This window comes from Sapajus apella, unplaced genomic scaffold (genome assembly GCF_009761245.1).
Source record: "Sapajus apella isolate SASKATOON/1434 unplaced genomic scaffold, GSC_monkey_1.0 scaffold58, whole genome shotgun sequence".
In the NCBI taxonomy this organism is placed as follows: domain Eukaryota; kingdom Metazoa; phylum Chordata; class Mammalia; order Primates; family Cebidae; genus Sapajus; species Sapajus apella.
In genome coordinates, this window is record NW_022436998.1 from 7,237,408 (window position 1) to 7,252,021 (window position 14,614).

The 14,614-nt window shown below is 35.8% G+C and overlaps 1 protein-coding gene across 1 annotated transcript in view; it reads left to right on the top strand.

The window, feature by feature from the left end:
• The window catches only part of RNLS (renalase, FAD dependent amine oxidase), a 317,899-nt gene that overhangs the window by 212,352 nt on the left and 90,933 nt on the right, over window positions 1-14,614 (top strand). The window contains exon 5 of the mRNA XM_032245603.1: window positions 3,502-3,675. Within this exon, the coding sequence (XP_032101494.1) occupies window positions 3,502-3,675 (174 nt within the window). The remainder of the gene's footprint in view (window positions 1-3,501; window positions 3,676-14,614) is intronic.

Genomic DNA, 14,614 nt, shown 5'->3' on the forward strand with positions numbered 1-14,614 from the left:
CTCTTATACCCTTGTATCTTCACCAGTAGTCAGAATGAGAATTTTAAGACAGAAGGCAGGCCATGTCTATCCTTGGCTCATAACAAGTAGTAGCTTCCCATGTCAATTCAAGTAAAATCCTCAGAGGGGATGCATGTCCCTGACAGTCTGTATAAAATAGCTTCACTCAAACCTGTTACTTATCCCTTTACCTGCTTTATTTTTCCTTATAGCTTTTATCACCAACTGACATACCATTTACTTATTTATTTACAATGGCCTCTCTGCCACTAGTACGTAGGCTACATGAGAGCAGGGACTTTATCCTTCTGTTTTGCAGCCCTAACATCTGGAAAAGTGCGTGGCATAAAGTAATGGATGGATGGAATTGATTGTCACCAAAAAATGTAGAAAATAGGCAGAATTTTTATTAGCCTTCTTTTATAGGTTTGGAAACAAAAAGAATAGAATTATGTGAAGAAACAAAAAATGAAATTACTTACTCAGTATTTATTCAGAAATACCTCCAGGTCTTCTGTTCCTCTCTCTCACCTTTCTCTTCTCTCTCTCTTTCTCACTCTGCTCTTCACCTCCCACAAAACCACTCATGCATACAAAGACACAGGCACAAGAAGAATGAAATAAGTACAATTTTCCTCATTAATGAAAGTATGCATGTGAACTACTCTATTCACTATAATATTTAGCCATTTTACTCATATCATAGATAGTCATAAAATACATTTTATATATTATTTGAGATATATGTTATATAACATATCTCATATATGTGTATGTGTGTGTTTGTGGGTTATATAATTCTACTGGATTATATAATCCTGTTGATTGAGAATTAAATGAGGATGACAGCCAGGTAAAGATTTATTATATTGGAGTTAGGCCTTTTTATAGAAGCCATGATTTGTGGTCATTTGTCCTCTTTGAAAACATGATAAGAAAGAATCTATTGTTTTGCTTGCCAAAATATGTGGGACCTAGGGCTGGAATCTTTAGCATTTTTTCACTAGAAATTTTTTTTAAACAAAGTAAGATCATTTTTTTTAGATCCTGCCTGCATTACAACAATTAAAAACTTTTAAGACTCCAAAGATAAAGTTTTTGTCAGTGACTGTCCAGAAACTGAGATTGTTTCAGTCAGAAGTCTCACCTCCCCGTTCTCAGAATGAATTGTAGAGACCCTGGAGTAAACAAGGGTGTATAAGGTTAATTGCTGTTTCTATATAGGTATCCATTACCTTTTCAAAGGACTACCCATGGGATTTACCACTTGGCAGTTTGTCTAAAAGCTTGCAAAAGTAGGGGGTTGGGGAGAGGTCCAATTTGGTTGTCAACCTATTGACCCTTCAGTTTTGGTTAAAAAAATATATAAAAGTTTTGGGCTCTTTCAGTTACTAAGTAGCTAACTACAGTTTTGTTTGGTTGGTTTGTTTTTAATTCAAAAAGTGGGAAACAGTGATTGCTCAGCTGCTAGCATTAGTATTTTTCTCCTCCTCCCTCTTAAAAAACAGTAAGTATAACATCAAGCCATAACTTTAAAAGCAGATTAAATTAAAAAAATGAAGTCCCAAATTTATTGAGTGCAATGAGGCCAATGTCAGATCATTCGTTCATCAGGTAGTTTCAGCTTTTAATAAGGCAGAAAATTACAGTTAAAGGGAAAGCTGGCTTTTACTTATGAATACAAAATAGCCATTAATGTCATAGGAGAAAATAATGCCAAAGTTTATTCTGAAACTCAGACTTTCAGATAAGCAGAGAAGAGTATAGGGTAATAAGAATATATGTGTAACTCCAATGTGGGAGTTCTGGCTTCATCTTGACCACACAACTTGGAAGCTGTGTAACCTAAGGCAGGTTAGTTAACCTATCTGAATCTCACCTTCCTGAGGATGCAAAATGAGCATGGCTTTTGTGAAGACTAAATGAGGTAATGGTTCCAAAAACGTTTTGTAGTTGAAATAATCTATAGGATTATTACTGTGCTTAAATAATTTATTGAATACCTTTCCTGCCTCTGTCTACCTCCTAATGCCACTTCTGTAAGGTTTAACTAAAGTTGCTCCTCATCATTGAGGTTTGCTTATCCCTACTATTATAGATTAGGATATTTTTACCCCAATTAAATGATAATTTCCCATATGGTCCATGTCTGAATTAGCCTTCCTAAGGCAGCACAGACCTATGACCTTCTTTGAAACCTAAACCATTAATGTTGTGCATACATAAACAAGCAGCTCCCTGAGACCTTAAAGGTAGGGGGATTGGAGATAGAAAGTAGAAAGTAGAAGAAATGTCTTCTTTCCCCACCTCAGGATAGAACATCGTCCCATTTTCCTAAATATTTTTTCTATCTATAGTAGAAACAGTCACTATTTTATGCCAGTTATTATATGCCAAGCACTGTGCTATGCATTATTTCACATAATCCTCACAACAGACTAATGCATTCTGTACTATTATTGCCAGTATAGACAGGAGAATCATAACCAGAGCAATTAAGTAGCTTGACCAGTGTCACATATCTGGTAAATAGAGAGTCAGGATTTGAACCTAAACCTGCTCCATTCCTTTTCCAGGCTTTTCCCATTATTTACCTCCTACATTTCAACTTCTTTTGTGAAGAAGTTGCAAAACTTCTTTGCAAAATCTTCTTTTGCATGTATTTGTTTGCCTTTCTAGCCCTTTAAAGTTTCATCTTTGGTGTGCTTGTAATGAGTAGGGTAGGGACCTATAAACAAAGATTGAGTGTGGTCCTTCTACTTAAGGAGCTATTATAATCTACTGGCAGAAAGATGACAGGCAAACAAACCACTCTATGACATGGAACTCTGTGTGTGTGTGTGTGTGTGTGTGTGTGTGTGTGTGTGTGTGTGTAGCAGTTTTTGTTTGTGTTCTTCAACTTTTAAGTTCAGGTGTACATGTGCAGAATGCTTAGGTTTGTTACATAGCTAATCATGTGCCATGGTGGTTGGCTGCACAGATCTTCCCATCCCCAACAGACCCCAGTATGTGTTATTCCCCCTTTGTGTTCTTGGAACAGTTTAAGAAGTCATAGCAGATAAAGCATCAGCCTCCTCATCTGTAACATGAAAATAATACTCTACCTTTTAAAACTGTTATGATAGAGTGAAATGGCTTATATCAAGTATATAATACCCTGACTTCTAGTAAGTGGTCAGTATATGGAATCTATAATGTGGCCAGACAGTCCAAGGACTAGGATACCAGACTAAAAAAGCAATTTGGAGCCAGATTTTCAGAACCTTGAATGCCAATCCAAAGAGTGTGGACTTTCAGCTTGATGAAAACAATTGTGTCAAAGTTAGTAATTATTCCAAAAAGAAATTAGAGTGCTATTCCAAAAAGGTGCTATTTCAAAATTCATTGTGAGATGGAGTTGGTGGAAGTAGTTGGAACTTGTTTAAAGGAGTTTTATATTTGATGTACTAAAAGGAAAGATGATATTTTCAAGTTTGATGCCTTTTATTTTTTCTTCCACAGTAATTAGTGAATGCCAAAGGCAGCAACTGGAGGCTGTGAGCTACTCCGCTCGCTATGCTCTTGGCCTCTTTTATGAAGCTGGCACGAAGATTGATGTCCCTTGGGCTGGGCTGTACATCACCAGTAATCCCTGCGTACGCTTCATCTCCATTGATAATAAGAAGCGCAATATAGGTCAGTACCCCCATTATTTCCCTTAAATACAGTAACAATGGTGGGTGTAGATCATGAAAAATGCTGTTTAATTGAGTGTTGCCATTCTGAACAGAGCAAGCATTTAACTCCAAGCTACAGGGGATAAAATTTAATGTCACATTTGGCCAGTAATAAAATACACAGTGAAACCAGGAAAGTTTTTCAGAATATCACTCACCACATGGTTTATATTACTGAATTCGTGAAAATGGTATCAGAAAGTTTAAGGTTTCAAAATGGCTCAAGTTATATTGCTTTAATATGGATGCATCTATATGCAAATATATCTCTCATTTGTTTCTTGGTGAAGTTAGTTTTTATTTGTTTAGTTTGGGTTTGTTTGTTGTTTGGGTTTGTTTGGTTTTGGTATTTTTTGTTGTTGTTAAGTGCTGTTCTTCCACTCCCTTGGCTAGAAATAAAAGGAGAATTTTACTATATTATGAAAATTCTTCATTTTAATTTTATGTTTATTTATTTACATTTCATCTGGGGGAAAATGGTAAATTTATATACAGTGTAATGGGTACAGTGTTTCATGAGAGTTTTACTAGAATGTGATGAAATCTACAGTGAAATCTACTCCACCCTTTTTGTTGAAGATAATTATAATAATTAGATTTGAATTTTAAGAAAAACATAACTGATTCCTTTTAGGCAAAAAGGTGAAAGTGTATTTTCATTTGTACAATTGCAGTGATCCCTGAGATGCTGCTTTTTGTGGAATAACTGTAAAGATGTAAAATGACTAAACTCTTGAATTATCCTTCCAATCTGTTAGAGTGTTTTATGGGGCAGTGATGGCTTCATCAAGCCAACAGTTAGAAGTCTGGCTTGATAAAATCACCAACTAACGTCTCTTGGCTCACCAGAACTTCATAATGATAGCACTGGGCTGGAGTATGGTTTTTTTTTTTATCAGAGCATATGATCTTAGAAAAATGTTTCTTTTATAACTTAAAACTCCCTTAGGGCTGGACTTTTTATGTTAACATGATACCACATATATGTACAATCAGCAGTTCATGAAATGCCTGAGAACAGCAATGGACTAACCATTTTTAACTCTACAATTGCTTTGTTCTGAGAAAGGGAGAATAACCTTTGATCTTCTCATGTTATGTGCCATGAATTAGACATTATCCTTCGTATATTGCATCATAAGATACGATATCTGTCAGAATGTATTCAGTTGTATATAACAGAAAAAAAATTTTAACTTGTTTAACAGCATAAAGACATTTGTTATATTATCTGCTGTTGACTGAACTGTGTCTCCTCCATAGACATAAGCTGAAGCCCTAATCCCGATATGGTTGTATTTGGAGATAGGGCTTTTAGGAGGTTTAACTACCTTATCTTATTATTATCTTAATTGATTAAATGAGTTCCTAAAGGTGGGATACTAACCCTGTGGGGTTGATGGTCTTATAAGAAGAGCAAAAGAGAGAAAGCTCTCTCTCTCTGTCTGTCCTGGCTTGCACACACTATGTGAGGACATAGTGAGAAGGCAGCTGACTGCAAACCAGGAAGATAGCCCCTACTAAGAGCCAAATCTACCAGCACCTTGATCTTGGACTTCCCAGCCTCCAGAACTGTGAGAAATTTATGTTGTTTAAGCCACCCAGTCTATGGTATTTTGTTATGGTAGCCTGAGCTGACTAATACATTATCTATGAAGAAGATTGGAGAGACTTCAGGGTTCATTGATTCAGGAACTTAGGAATATCTTTAAAGACCTAGGTTTTATCTTTCTCTGCTCTCTTCCACTCTCAATGTTGACATCCTCAAAGGACTGGTAGCAAGATGGCAATAGCTGTTAGAGTCACATTGAACTTAACAGCATGCTTACAAACAAAATGAACTATCACTGGCTCTGTTCCTTTCTAAGAATCAAGGAAATCTTTCCAGAAGCCCTTTAATAGACTTCTCCTCATGTATCACAGACCAGAAATGGATTACTCGAGTACTCCAAAACCAGGCACTGGCAAAGAGGGTAGGAGCAACATGTTAAGTCTACACAAGTTGAGATCTACTCCTAGAACTGGTGCTAGGGTCATCTTTCCTTTAGTTATGAGGAGTGCTACCTGAATAAAATAGGGTTTTGTTAGGAAGAAGAAAGAAAGTAGTAAATGCTGGATTGGCAATCAGTCATCTCCATCATCTTCAGGTAGAGTCACATCTTACATGGGAGGTAAAGCTCTAAAGTCGTCACATAAAAAGAGTCATATACATTCAAAATTACTTTCAAAGTTTCTTAAAACTACATGACATTTTAGAGAATGACATAACATTTTTCAGTAAATTCAGTACAACTATTTTCCTAACATTCAGTATATTTCTATTTCTTTGGTAAAGCCAGATTAAAAATTGGTTTGGATTTATAGGATCCAGTGATATTTTCTACTACGAATGGCACACAGGAAGAAAAGAAATAGCAAAGTCATATCTCCTTACAGACTATAAATCTGCTATAAAAATGGAGTTGGATGGTGGGTAAAAGCACCCACATTATAGTGCAGTAATAATTTATAAAATTATGCAAATTTGAAAGAGTATAACATAAAATATGAATAAACTCTGGCATGATTGGAAGCATTTGAAATAATAGAATTTTTAAATTTTTTTATATCAATAATCATACAATATTGAAAGTAGTGGGCTATGTAAATTGGAAATCATGTTTTTGCTACAGCCCTTGGTGGTACCACTTCTGCAAGTAAAGAAATACCTGCTTTTCTTTGTCAGTTGTACAGAAAATTAATCCTAAATTATGAAAGTTTTAAATTAAGTAAGAAAAAATGCCAGGAATGGCATTTCATAACATAAAATCTAACTGCTTTGCATTTGAATTATTTTTTCTCCCTATCTGGGGACCAGGATACTAAGTGGGTCTAGTTGAATTCCTTCATACTACAAATGCCCATATAATGTAACTTCACTGTATTTTATTGATATTGATATTTAACTAGGGCAGTAAGAGGTTGTTGTTGTTGTTGTTGTTGTTGTTTTAAGACAGAGTCTCACTGTGTAGCTCAGGCTGGAGTGCAGTGGCAAGATCTCAGCTCACTGCAACCTCTGCCTCCTAGGCTTAAGTGATTCTTCTGCTTCAGGCTTCCAAATAGCTGGGAGTACAGGTGCCCGCTACCATGCCTGGCTAATTTTTTGTGTGCTTTTAGTAGAGATGGAGTTTCACCATGTTGGCTAGGCTGGTCTTGAACCCCCCGACCTCAAATGATCCAACTGCCTTGGCCTCCCAAAGAGCTGGGATTACAGGCATGAGCCATTGCACCCACCCAAGAGATTTTTTTTTATGCCACTAACACTACCCCACATTCTAGCTTTATTTGGGGTATTTGAATCAAGAATTAATACTGCAACATACATACACAACCAATGAAATGTTTGTGTTCTGTCAAGGTAGAGAAGCAACAAGATAAACAAAGTCTAGCATGGTTGAGACCACAAAATACAATCAGTTTTTAAGTCTTGAATAGAGCTAGAGGATATAGAAGTAGCCCAAAATCAAGGCATAATCATTTGTTAGAAGTCAGAAATAGGTAGTACGTGTAGAAAGCCACAGCCAGAACCAAAGTTGCCTGAGGCAGAGGAAATAAATTCCAAGATGTACTAGACCCAACTTTAAGCATCAATAGTTATGAGTCTGCCCCAAGATCCTTGTTTGTGTTTCGCAAAATGTGTTCAGTGGAACACTGTTTCCTTGAGATGCTCTTTGAAAAAGGGCTCTGTCATCAAATAAATTTGCAAAATCCTACAGACTTTTATTTTGGAGAATCTTAGGACGTATTATCTTATTCCAAGATATTCCTACTGAAAAGACACCTTTTTACTTCTTTTGATCTAGAATTTCCTAAATGTACTTGACCGTGGTGTTATTTTATTTCAGCATCAAACCATCCCACAAAAATGGTTCCCAAGTATACACTTGATAAACCCTGACTTGATGTCACCTTTCATGCTTCATACCTGGGCAAGAATCTTAGGCCAGGTCATTGGAGTGGGAGGTCTGGTCCTGAAGGCATCAATTGGAAAATACCTGAGATTTTTTAGAGATGAGAGAACCCTTGTTGCCAATTAACTCACATCTTCATGGAGTTAACATTTGAGACAATTTATGTTAAAATAAGGTATTTATCATATTAACTTGGGTAGTTTTTTAAATTATCAGTTATATTGGCATAGTGCGAAGAATTTGGACTTACAAGACCTAGATTCTGATTCTGAAACATGCTACTGTTGTACTTTTGTAAAGTCCCTGTATTTGTAATACTAGTTTTTGTAGTAAACACACCCAAAAACTTTAATGGCCTGAACATGACTGAGGTTTATTTCTTGCTCGCATAAAGCCCAAACAGGCGTTTGTGATTGGTAGGTAACTTTCTTCAAAGCTTTATTGAGGAATCCAGGCTCCATCCATTTTTTGACTCTGCCATCTTCATCAGGTAACTAACAGAGTCAGTGTGCTTATAGGCATCAATCTGTGGATAGAAAGAGAATGGAGGAGAGCCACAGGAGTTTTTTAGGGATAGGCCTAGAAATCATGTACATCAGGTGTGCTCACATTCTGTTGGTTAGGACACAGTTACGTGACAACACTTATTTGGAAGGAAAGCTGGAAATGTAGTCTACCTATATATGTAGGAAGAAGAAAAAGTGGATTTGGTGAACATCTCGCCAGTTTCTACTAAAACATTTAGCATAAATCATTCTGTTCATAAAATGAACAAATTGGACCCATGTGAATGATAACTAGGTTTAAACACAAGTGAGAATCATTCAGTAAGTAGTTGCCACCTGGGGCAAAAACTAAGAATGATTCCCAGGCTGGTATAAACTCAGTAGAAAAAGAACTGCCAACAATTAGCAATATCTGTCACATAGAGGACATAAGGAATAGTGCCACAAATGAGATATATTTACCTCCCAGGAAGATCTCTGAGGTCCATCCCAGGATCTTAAATTTGAAGTTAGACTGTTGAGGAATCCAGACTCAACTCAGTTCCACCACTTACTAGCTGTGAAATTTTTGAGTAAATTAAACTGTTGCCTCCTCAATAAGATGAGTAAAATAATACCATAACAATACCAAAGGGCTACTGAGAATTAAGTTATTCGAACATATGAAGAGCTTTGCATGGCATTTAGAAAATAAGTCAATATTTATGGTACCTATTATTATAGGTACCATATTAACAATTCCAGTCTTCAATTTGGATATTATAGTCTCTGAAGCAAAGGGCATAAATATAAAAGTCTAACTTAGGTGAATGCAGCCTCTGTTACTGGTACAGTTAGGAGGTAGGGCAGCTTAAATAAATAAAATGAGTGAGCAACGCTGAAAATGATTAATAAAAAATTTAGCATCCTTTCCTTGTCGCCATCAGGAGAAGTGTTAATGATCAATAAAATCACCAATAGGCAGCAATCTGAGGAGATTAAGAAAGACAATCTGCAGTTCTAGAGATGTGATGACCAATGGCCACAATACATAGTTTTCAATATCTGATCAAAGAAAAAATCTACCTCATCTTAAAAGAAGACAAGCAAATGAACAAACTTATAATTTGTTCAGAGAATTTATCCTTGTAAGAAGTTTATTGTTAGAGTCTCTGAATAACAAACACTAATATAATGTATAACACCTTTAATGGCTGTTTTACAAAATATGCAGAAATGTGATTCCATATGGCTATTTATTATATCAACTCTTTATAAAGACAGGAACATAATATAAGATGTTATAAATAATTGGGATGGGCCTGTGGCTTTTAATCCAGTTCCCTTGTGACACTTAAAACAGTTCATGATTATTCCACTTAAACAAATAGCCATGCAATTTATAACACAAAATCGTCTGCTTAAGAATTGAATGAATGTGGAACTATTTGAACATGAAGAAAATGCAATCCGGACAGGTAAAACTTTATAAATTGAACAAAAAAGCAAGACAGAGAAGAAGGAAAAGAAAAGAAGAACCATAATGAAAAACTGTCAGGTTTCCAGATAGGGCTTTTGTTTTAAAATATCAGAGTTCTCAGATAAAGTAGTAATCCTCATCTTAAAATAATAAGCAGTGGCTAGTAATCATGATATTTTGTCATTTATATAAATAGACATAGTTATTTGTAATTCAATTATGTAACTGATATTTTCCCTATAAATCTGTTAGGGCAATTTAACAGCTGTCAAATACTAATTGCAAATATTCATCTCATTATTATAGTGATGTCATAGAATATCATATGATGGTAATATCAAATCTTGGGGTGGTCTCTCAGGAAGAAAAATATGTATATAATGTGTATATATACTTACATACAATATGTGTATATACATATACATATATACATAAAAATATCTGTTTTGTTATTTAAATTAATAGGCACAAGTTATAAAATGGAATAGTCTTATTTCATATATATCATTTTTAACACCAAATTTGGGGACCAGGTACAGTTGCTCATGCCTGTAAACTCACCACTTTGGAAGGCCAAGGCAGGAGGATTGCCTAAGGCCAGGAGTTCACAACCAGCTTGGAATACATAGTGAGATCCCAACTCCATCTCCATTATTTAAAATAAAGAGGAGGGGGGCTTTTATTAGAGGATGAAATAACTCAGCTCATTTTGTAAGTAGAACATTTGCACACAAAGTAAAAACAAACAACAGACTGCTTTCAGTCTCTGGTTTCCCTGTCAAGTTGTCCTCAATGGGAAAGATTTACATCTAAGATAACATTTGCCCTCTCACTTGCAAAGCAACTTAACTCAGTATGAAAATCAATGCCAGAGATGGAAAGAAAGTAGAAAATCAGCTAAATGTATAAATCAAAAGTAAACTTTAAATATATCATATGGAATATACTGCTATGGAAGTGTCTTTCAGCAAAATTGAACTCCCAAATATTTATGTCTTTTATCCTCAGTTTATTCAATTGAACAAATATATACAAATATGTAGTGAATTCTTTCTGTGCCCCGGACATTGTGCTAACAACTGAGGACTCCATAGTCCCCGCCCTCAAGAAACACAGTTTCATGAAGTCTGCTCAAAGTCTGAATGAAATAAGATACATTATGCTCTGTTGCACTAGTAACGTGCAGTCAAGAAAGACTTCTCATGAATATAAAGAGATGCACTGAAATATATGATAATCTAGAATGCTAACTCACACTCATGGTCAGAACCAGGAAGGGCCATGTTGCCTTGTGACAATATTATGAGCTTTTAAAGGAAAACTTCTGGTCTTTTGTCAGCGTTAACCCAACAATCTCCATTCTTTAAGGTGAGGAAATGAAAAATGAGGGCTACGGAACATTTAAATCCATGAATAAATCAGAAACTTCAGTACTAAATATGATTTAACTTTCCCCTGGGGATGCCAAAAAAGTTCAATAGAGGTATATAGGTCATGAAATGTCCAAGAAATAGCAAAAGGGTAAGTCTACAGCTGGAGTCTATAGCTGCCTGGCATTTCTATAGCTATAAACAAGTCCAAATTACAAGTCTATACAGCATCCACACTAAAAAGTGAATATTAAAAATTAAATACACCAAGTCCCTTTTGTGTCACCATTACACTTCATGTTCTGCCTGCTTTGCTCTCTGAAAATGGTATTTTCCCTTGTGGATAGGCCTAAACATGTGGCTGTCAGGCTGAGACTTCAGGTTGGCCAAGAATTGGTTCAGAACCTAAGAGCCAGCCAGATGTGTTGGGGACTGAGTGTAGTTTCTATCCATCATTTGTTGGAGAGAAAGCAGGAATGAGAATCAGATGACTATTCATGATGAACAAATGTGTGGATCTGAAATTTATAGGTCATAGATGAGATGAGAGCATCAGAAAACATGGACAGAGGCCACCGTCTCTGCTGCCAACTGAGAAAGGAAACAGCAAAAGGAATCCCCACTCTGTGCTGGCTTTGTAAGGAGATGGGAATGGCCAATGTAAAGACAGAGGGAAAATCAGCAAGGGTCACAGGTGGGAACTGGCACAGTCTTCCAGACCTCCCCACTAACAAAGGTCAAGTAATAGGTGTGTAACAAACTATTCTCTAGTGAAAAAACTACTGTATTAAATATAAAGCAACTTATTTTTGCTTACAGTCCTTTTAATAGGATTATTCTTTCTTCTGGGGAGCATTTATAAAGATTAGATACTAGTTTGAAAATGGGAGGAGAGAGAGCTAAATTACTCTGCCTAATTGAGGAGAAAATTTCAGGTATCCCAGGGCAATGGGGAGGGGAAGAAACAAAGCAAGAGGAAGAAAAAAACCAGGTGGTGAGAGGTTTCAGCTTGACCAGAGGGATTAATATGTAGATTTTAAACTTGTTAGCTGTTTAGTTTACTTTATGACCCTCCCACAACTCCCTACAACCTCAATATGGTTCTGGTATGAGCAGTTACTTTATATCCATGGTTGCTTTTTATTGAGGAGTTGGTGTTTAAATTAAGATAGCCCAAACACTGTTTGGAATATCTAGGATGAAATTAGACAGGAATATGGTTTCTTTAGGTTGGGCCCTTTGCAGAAATTTAGTCTGCTGCCTAAATGACAATATTCACATCTGTTTGAGAACCTTATTTTGAGTTAAAATAGAACTCCTCATCCTCTGAATCTCAAATATAGAAAGCTCAACTTGCTGTTTTCCATAATACCTGCAACCATGTCAATCTGTTCAGAGAGGGAAATTGGAAAAAGGCTGTGCTGTGGGACTGACCTGTTTTGAAGGATCTTGAAGTTAAGTCCTTACTGTGGTCTGAAGTGAAGCTGTCAACACTCGAGGTCGTAAGCCAGGGCTCAAAATAATGTGAGCTGCTGTACTTCCCAGACAAGTGCCTGGTTTTCATCATTCTGGAGGCATCTCAAAACCTTTGCAAGTTGAGAACAGTATTGTAAAACTGCGTAAATCACAGACTGCTTGTGAGCCTCAGGTCCTGGGAAACAGTAAAGACTTGAGCTGGATAAGAATTTAACAGGTCTTCATTGTGGTCCATTTTTATCTGGGACCATGACAACATTATCCCAAAGAGATGGGATCATTTCTTTGCCTAGAACTCCCTCAGAAAAGATTTCACCACTTTCCTCACTGTCAAGAATTCCTCCTCAGATCAGTCTAAATGTCTCATGGGCTAAAGAAGTAATATGCTTTGACTGCAGAGCCTGCTGCTTTCTCCAGAATTATAAGCTCTCGCCTTTAGTGGGAATACATGCCACAATCTATCACACATGTAACAAATCTGTTGATACTTCTTATCTTGATCAAGATTGAAAATAAGAGACACTAACATCATGGCATAAATAGGAGTGTGTATTCGGTGCTTGATAAATATTTGCTGAGCCAGTAGTCCTTTTTGCAACTCCGAAACGCCCTTCCCTGCTCCTGAAATAACATTGAGAATTAAATACTTCAGCACTGGTCACCCACTTAGCAAGCAATGAAAAGTAATGGCTAGTCAGCAAATTGTTTATTTCTGAAACAATCTAGGCAATCTAGGTGTCTGTTACCACTACCCTTTAAATCATATAAAATGAATGAGCTCTTCATTTATTGCTGAATCTGAAAGCCATTGAAAAGCATATATGAGTTATTGGCAATTGGAATGATTAGAAGCCTCTTTTTGGATGTTCTGTACCATGCCTAGAACATTGGGAATACTTGACTATATAGTATGGTCAGTAAAACCTGAAAAGGGGAAACAGGTATTCTTAGCAACAATTTTACTGTGGTTTCTGAGGAATATACACCAGCTTTGAGTGATGCCCTGTAACACAAACTGATTTCCAAGGTTACACTTCAAAGAATCCCACTGTTCTCTTTGTAAAGGATATTTCTTTTTAATAGTTTGTTAAAGAACAACTGTTATCCAGCTGAGATATTTAACTTAGAAAATATCTGATAAGCTCTGCAAATGTACCATTTATCTGCCACAGTTTAGCAATTATTTCTTTTTATATCAGAATGATATTAAAAAGAAATGACATTTTGCATAGGAATCTTGCCATAAATGATGAGTTCATATTAACCCAACTTGATGAGTGATGAATTCTTTATTGTATAATTCATGATTTGTTGTTTATTATTATAGGTGGTAAAAAAGTAACCAGTATTATCTAATATACTGCAATAAACTTCTGAATCACACAGACTTTTTTTTAATACTGTAACTTGACACTTAGAATTAGGTTGAAGCATATGACATTGCTGTCTTTATAGATTAAAAATGTACAAAGTTTGAATGAACACTGTCCATTTAAAAGTGGTCCAGTATCAGCATTTTCATGTAATTCAACCTAATAGCTCTGTGATCATGATTAACCTCCTTAATCTCTCTGAGCTTTACTTACATACCTGTACTGTAAATATAATGGCTCCCAGAAATGTTATAAAGGTTGAATGAGATAGTATATCCAAAACTTCTAATATCATGCCTGGCACATATGTTCATAGTAAATGCCAACTTTATCATTGTTGTCACATACAAATTATTTTATGGTTTTAGTTTATTAACTATGTAAATTTTTATTTTGAGAGAGAAAAGAGAGAATCATACACCAATAGTGCAGGTTTAGTTAAAAATTACCCTTTATTAAAAGTAATACTTATACTTACACATTAGGAAGGTTAAACAATATCTTATTACCTGAATAAGGTATTAAACTCAGAGAACATGAACTTAGATGCAGTTCTTCTTTTTATGGAATGTCAAATCATTTTTTGAATAAGAATTTTTCCAGAAAAATTTACACTACAAATAGTCTGAGAAGAGTAAGACACTGTGAAGTCATTAGCAAATCAAAGAGCTGAGACTAATTCAAAAGCAGGTTTCGAAGTCTGACTGCAGAATCTCACCACAGGAAATCACTTCATTGCATTTCATAAATACTTTATATCAGTT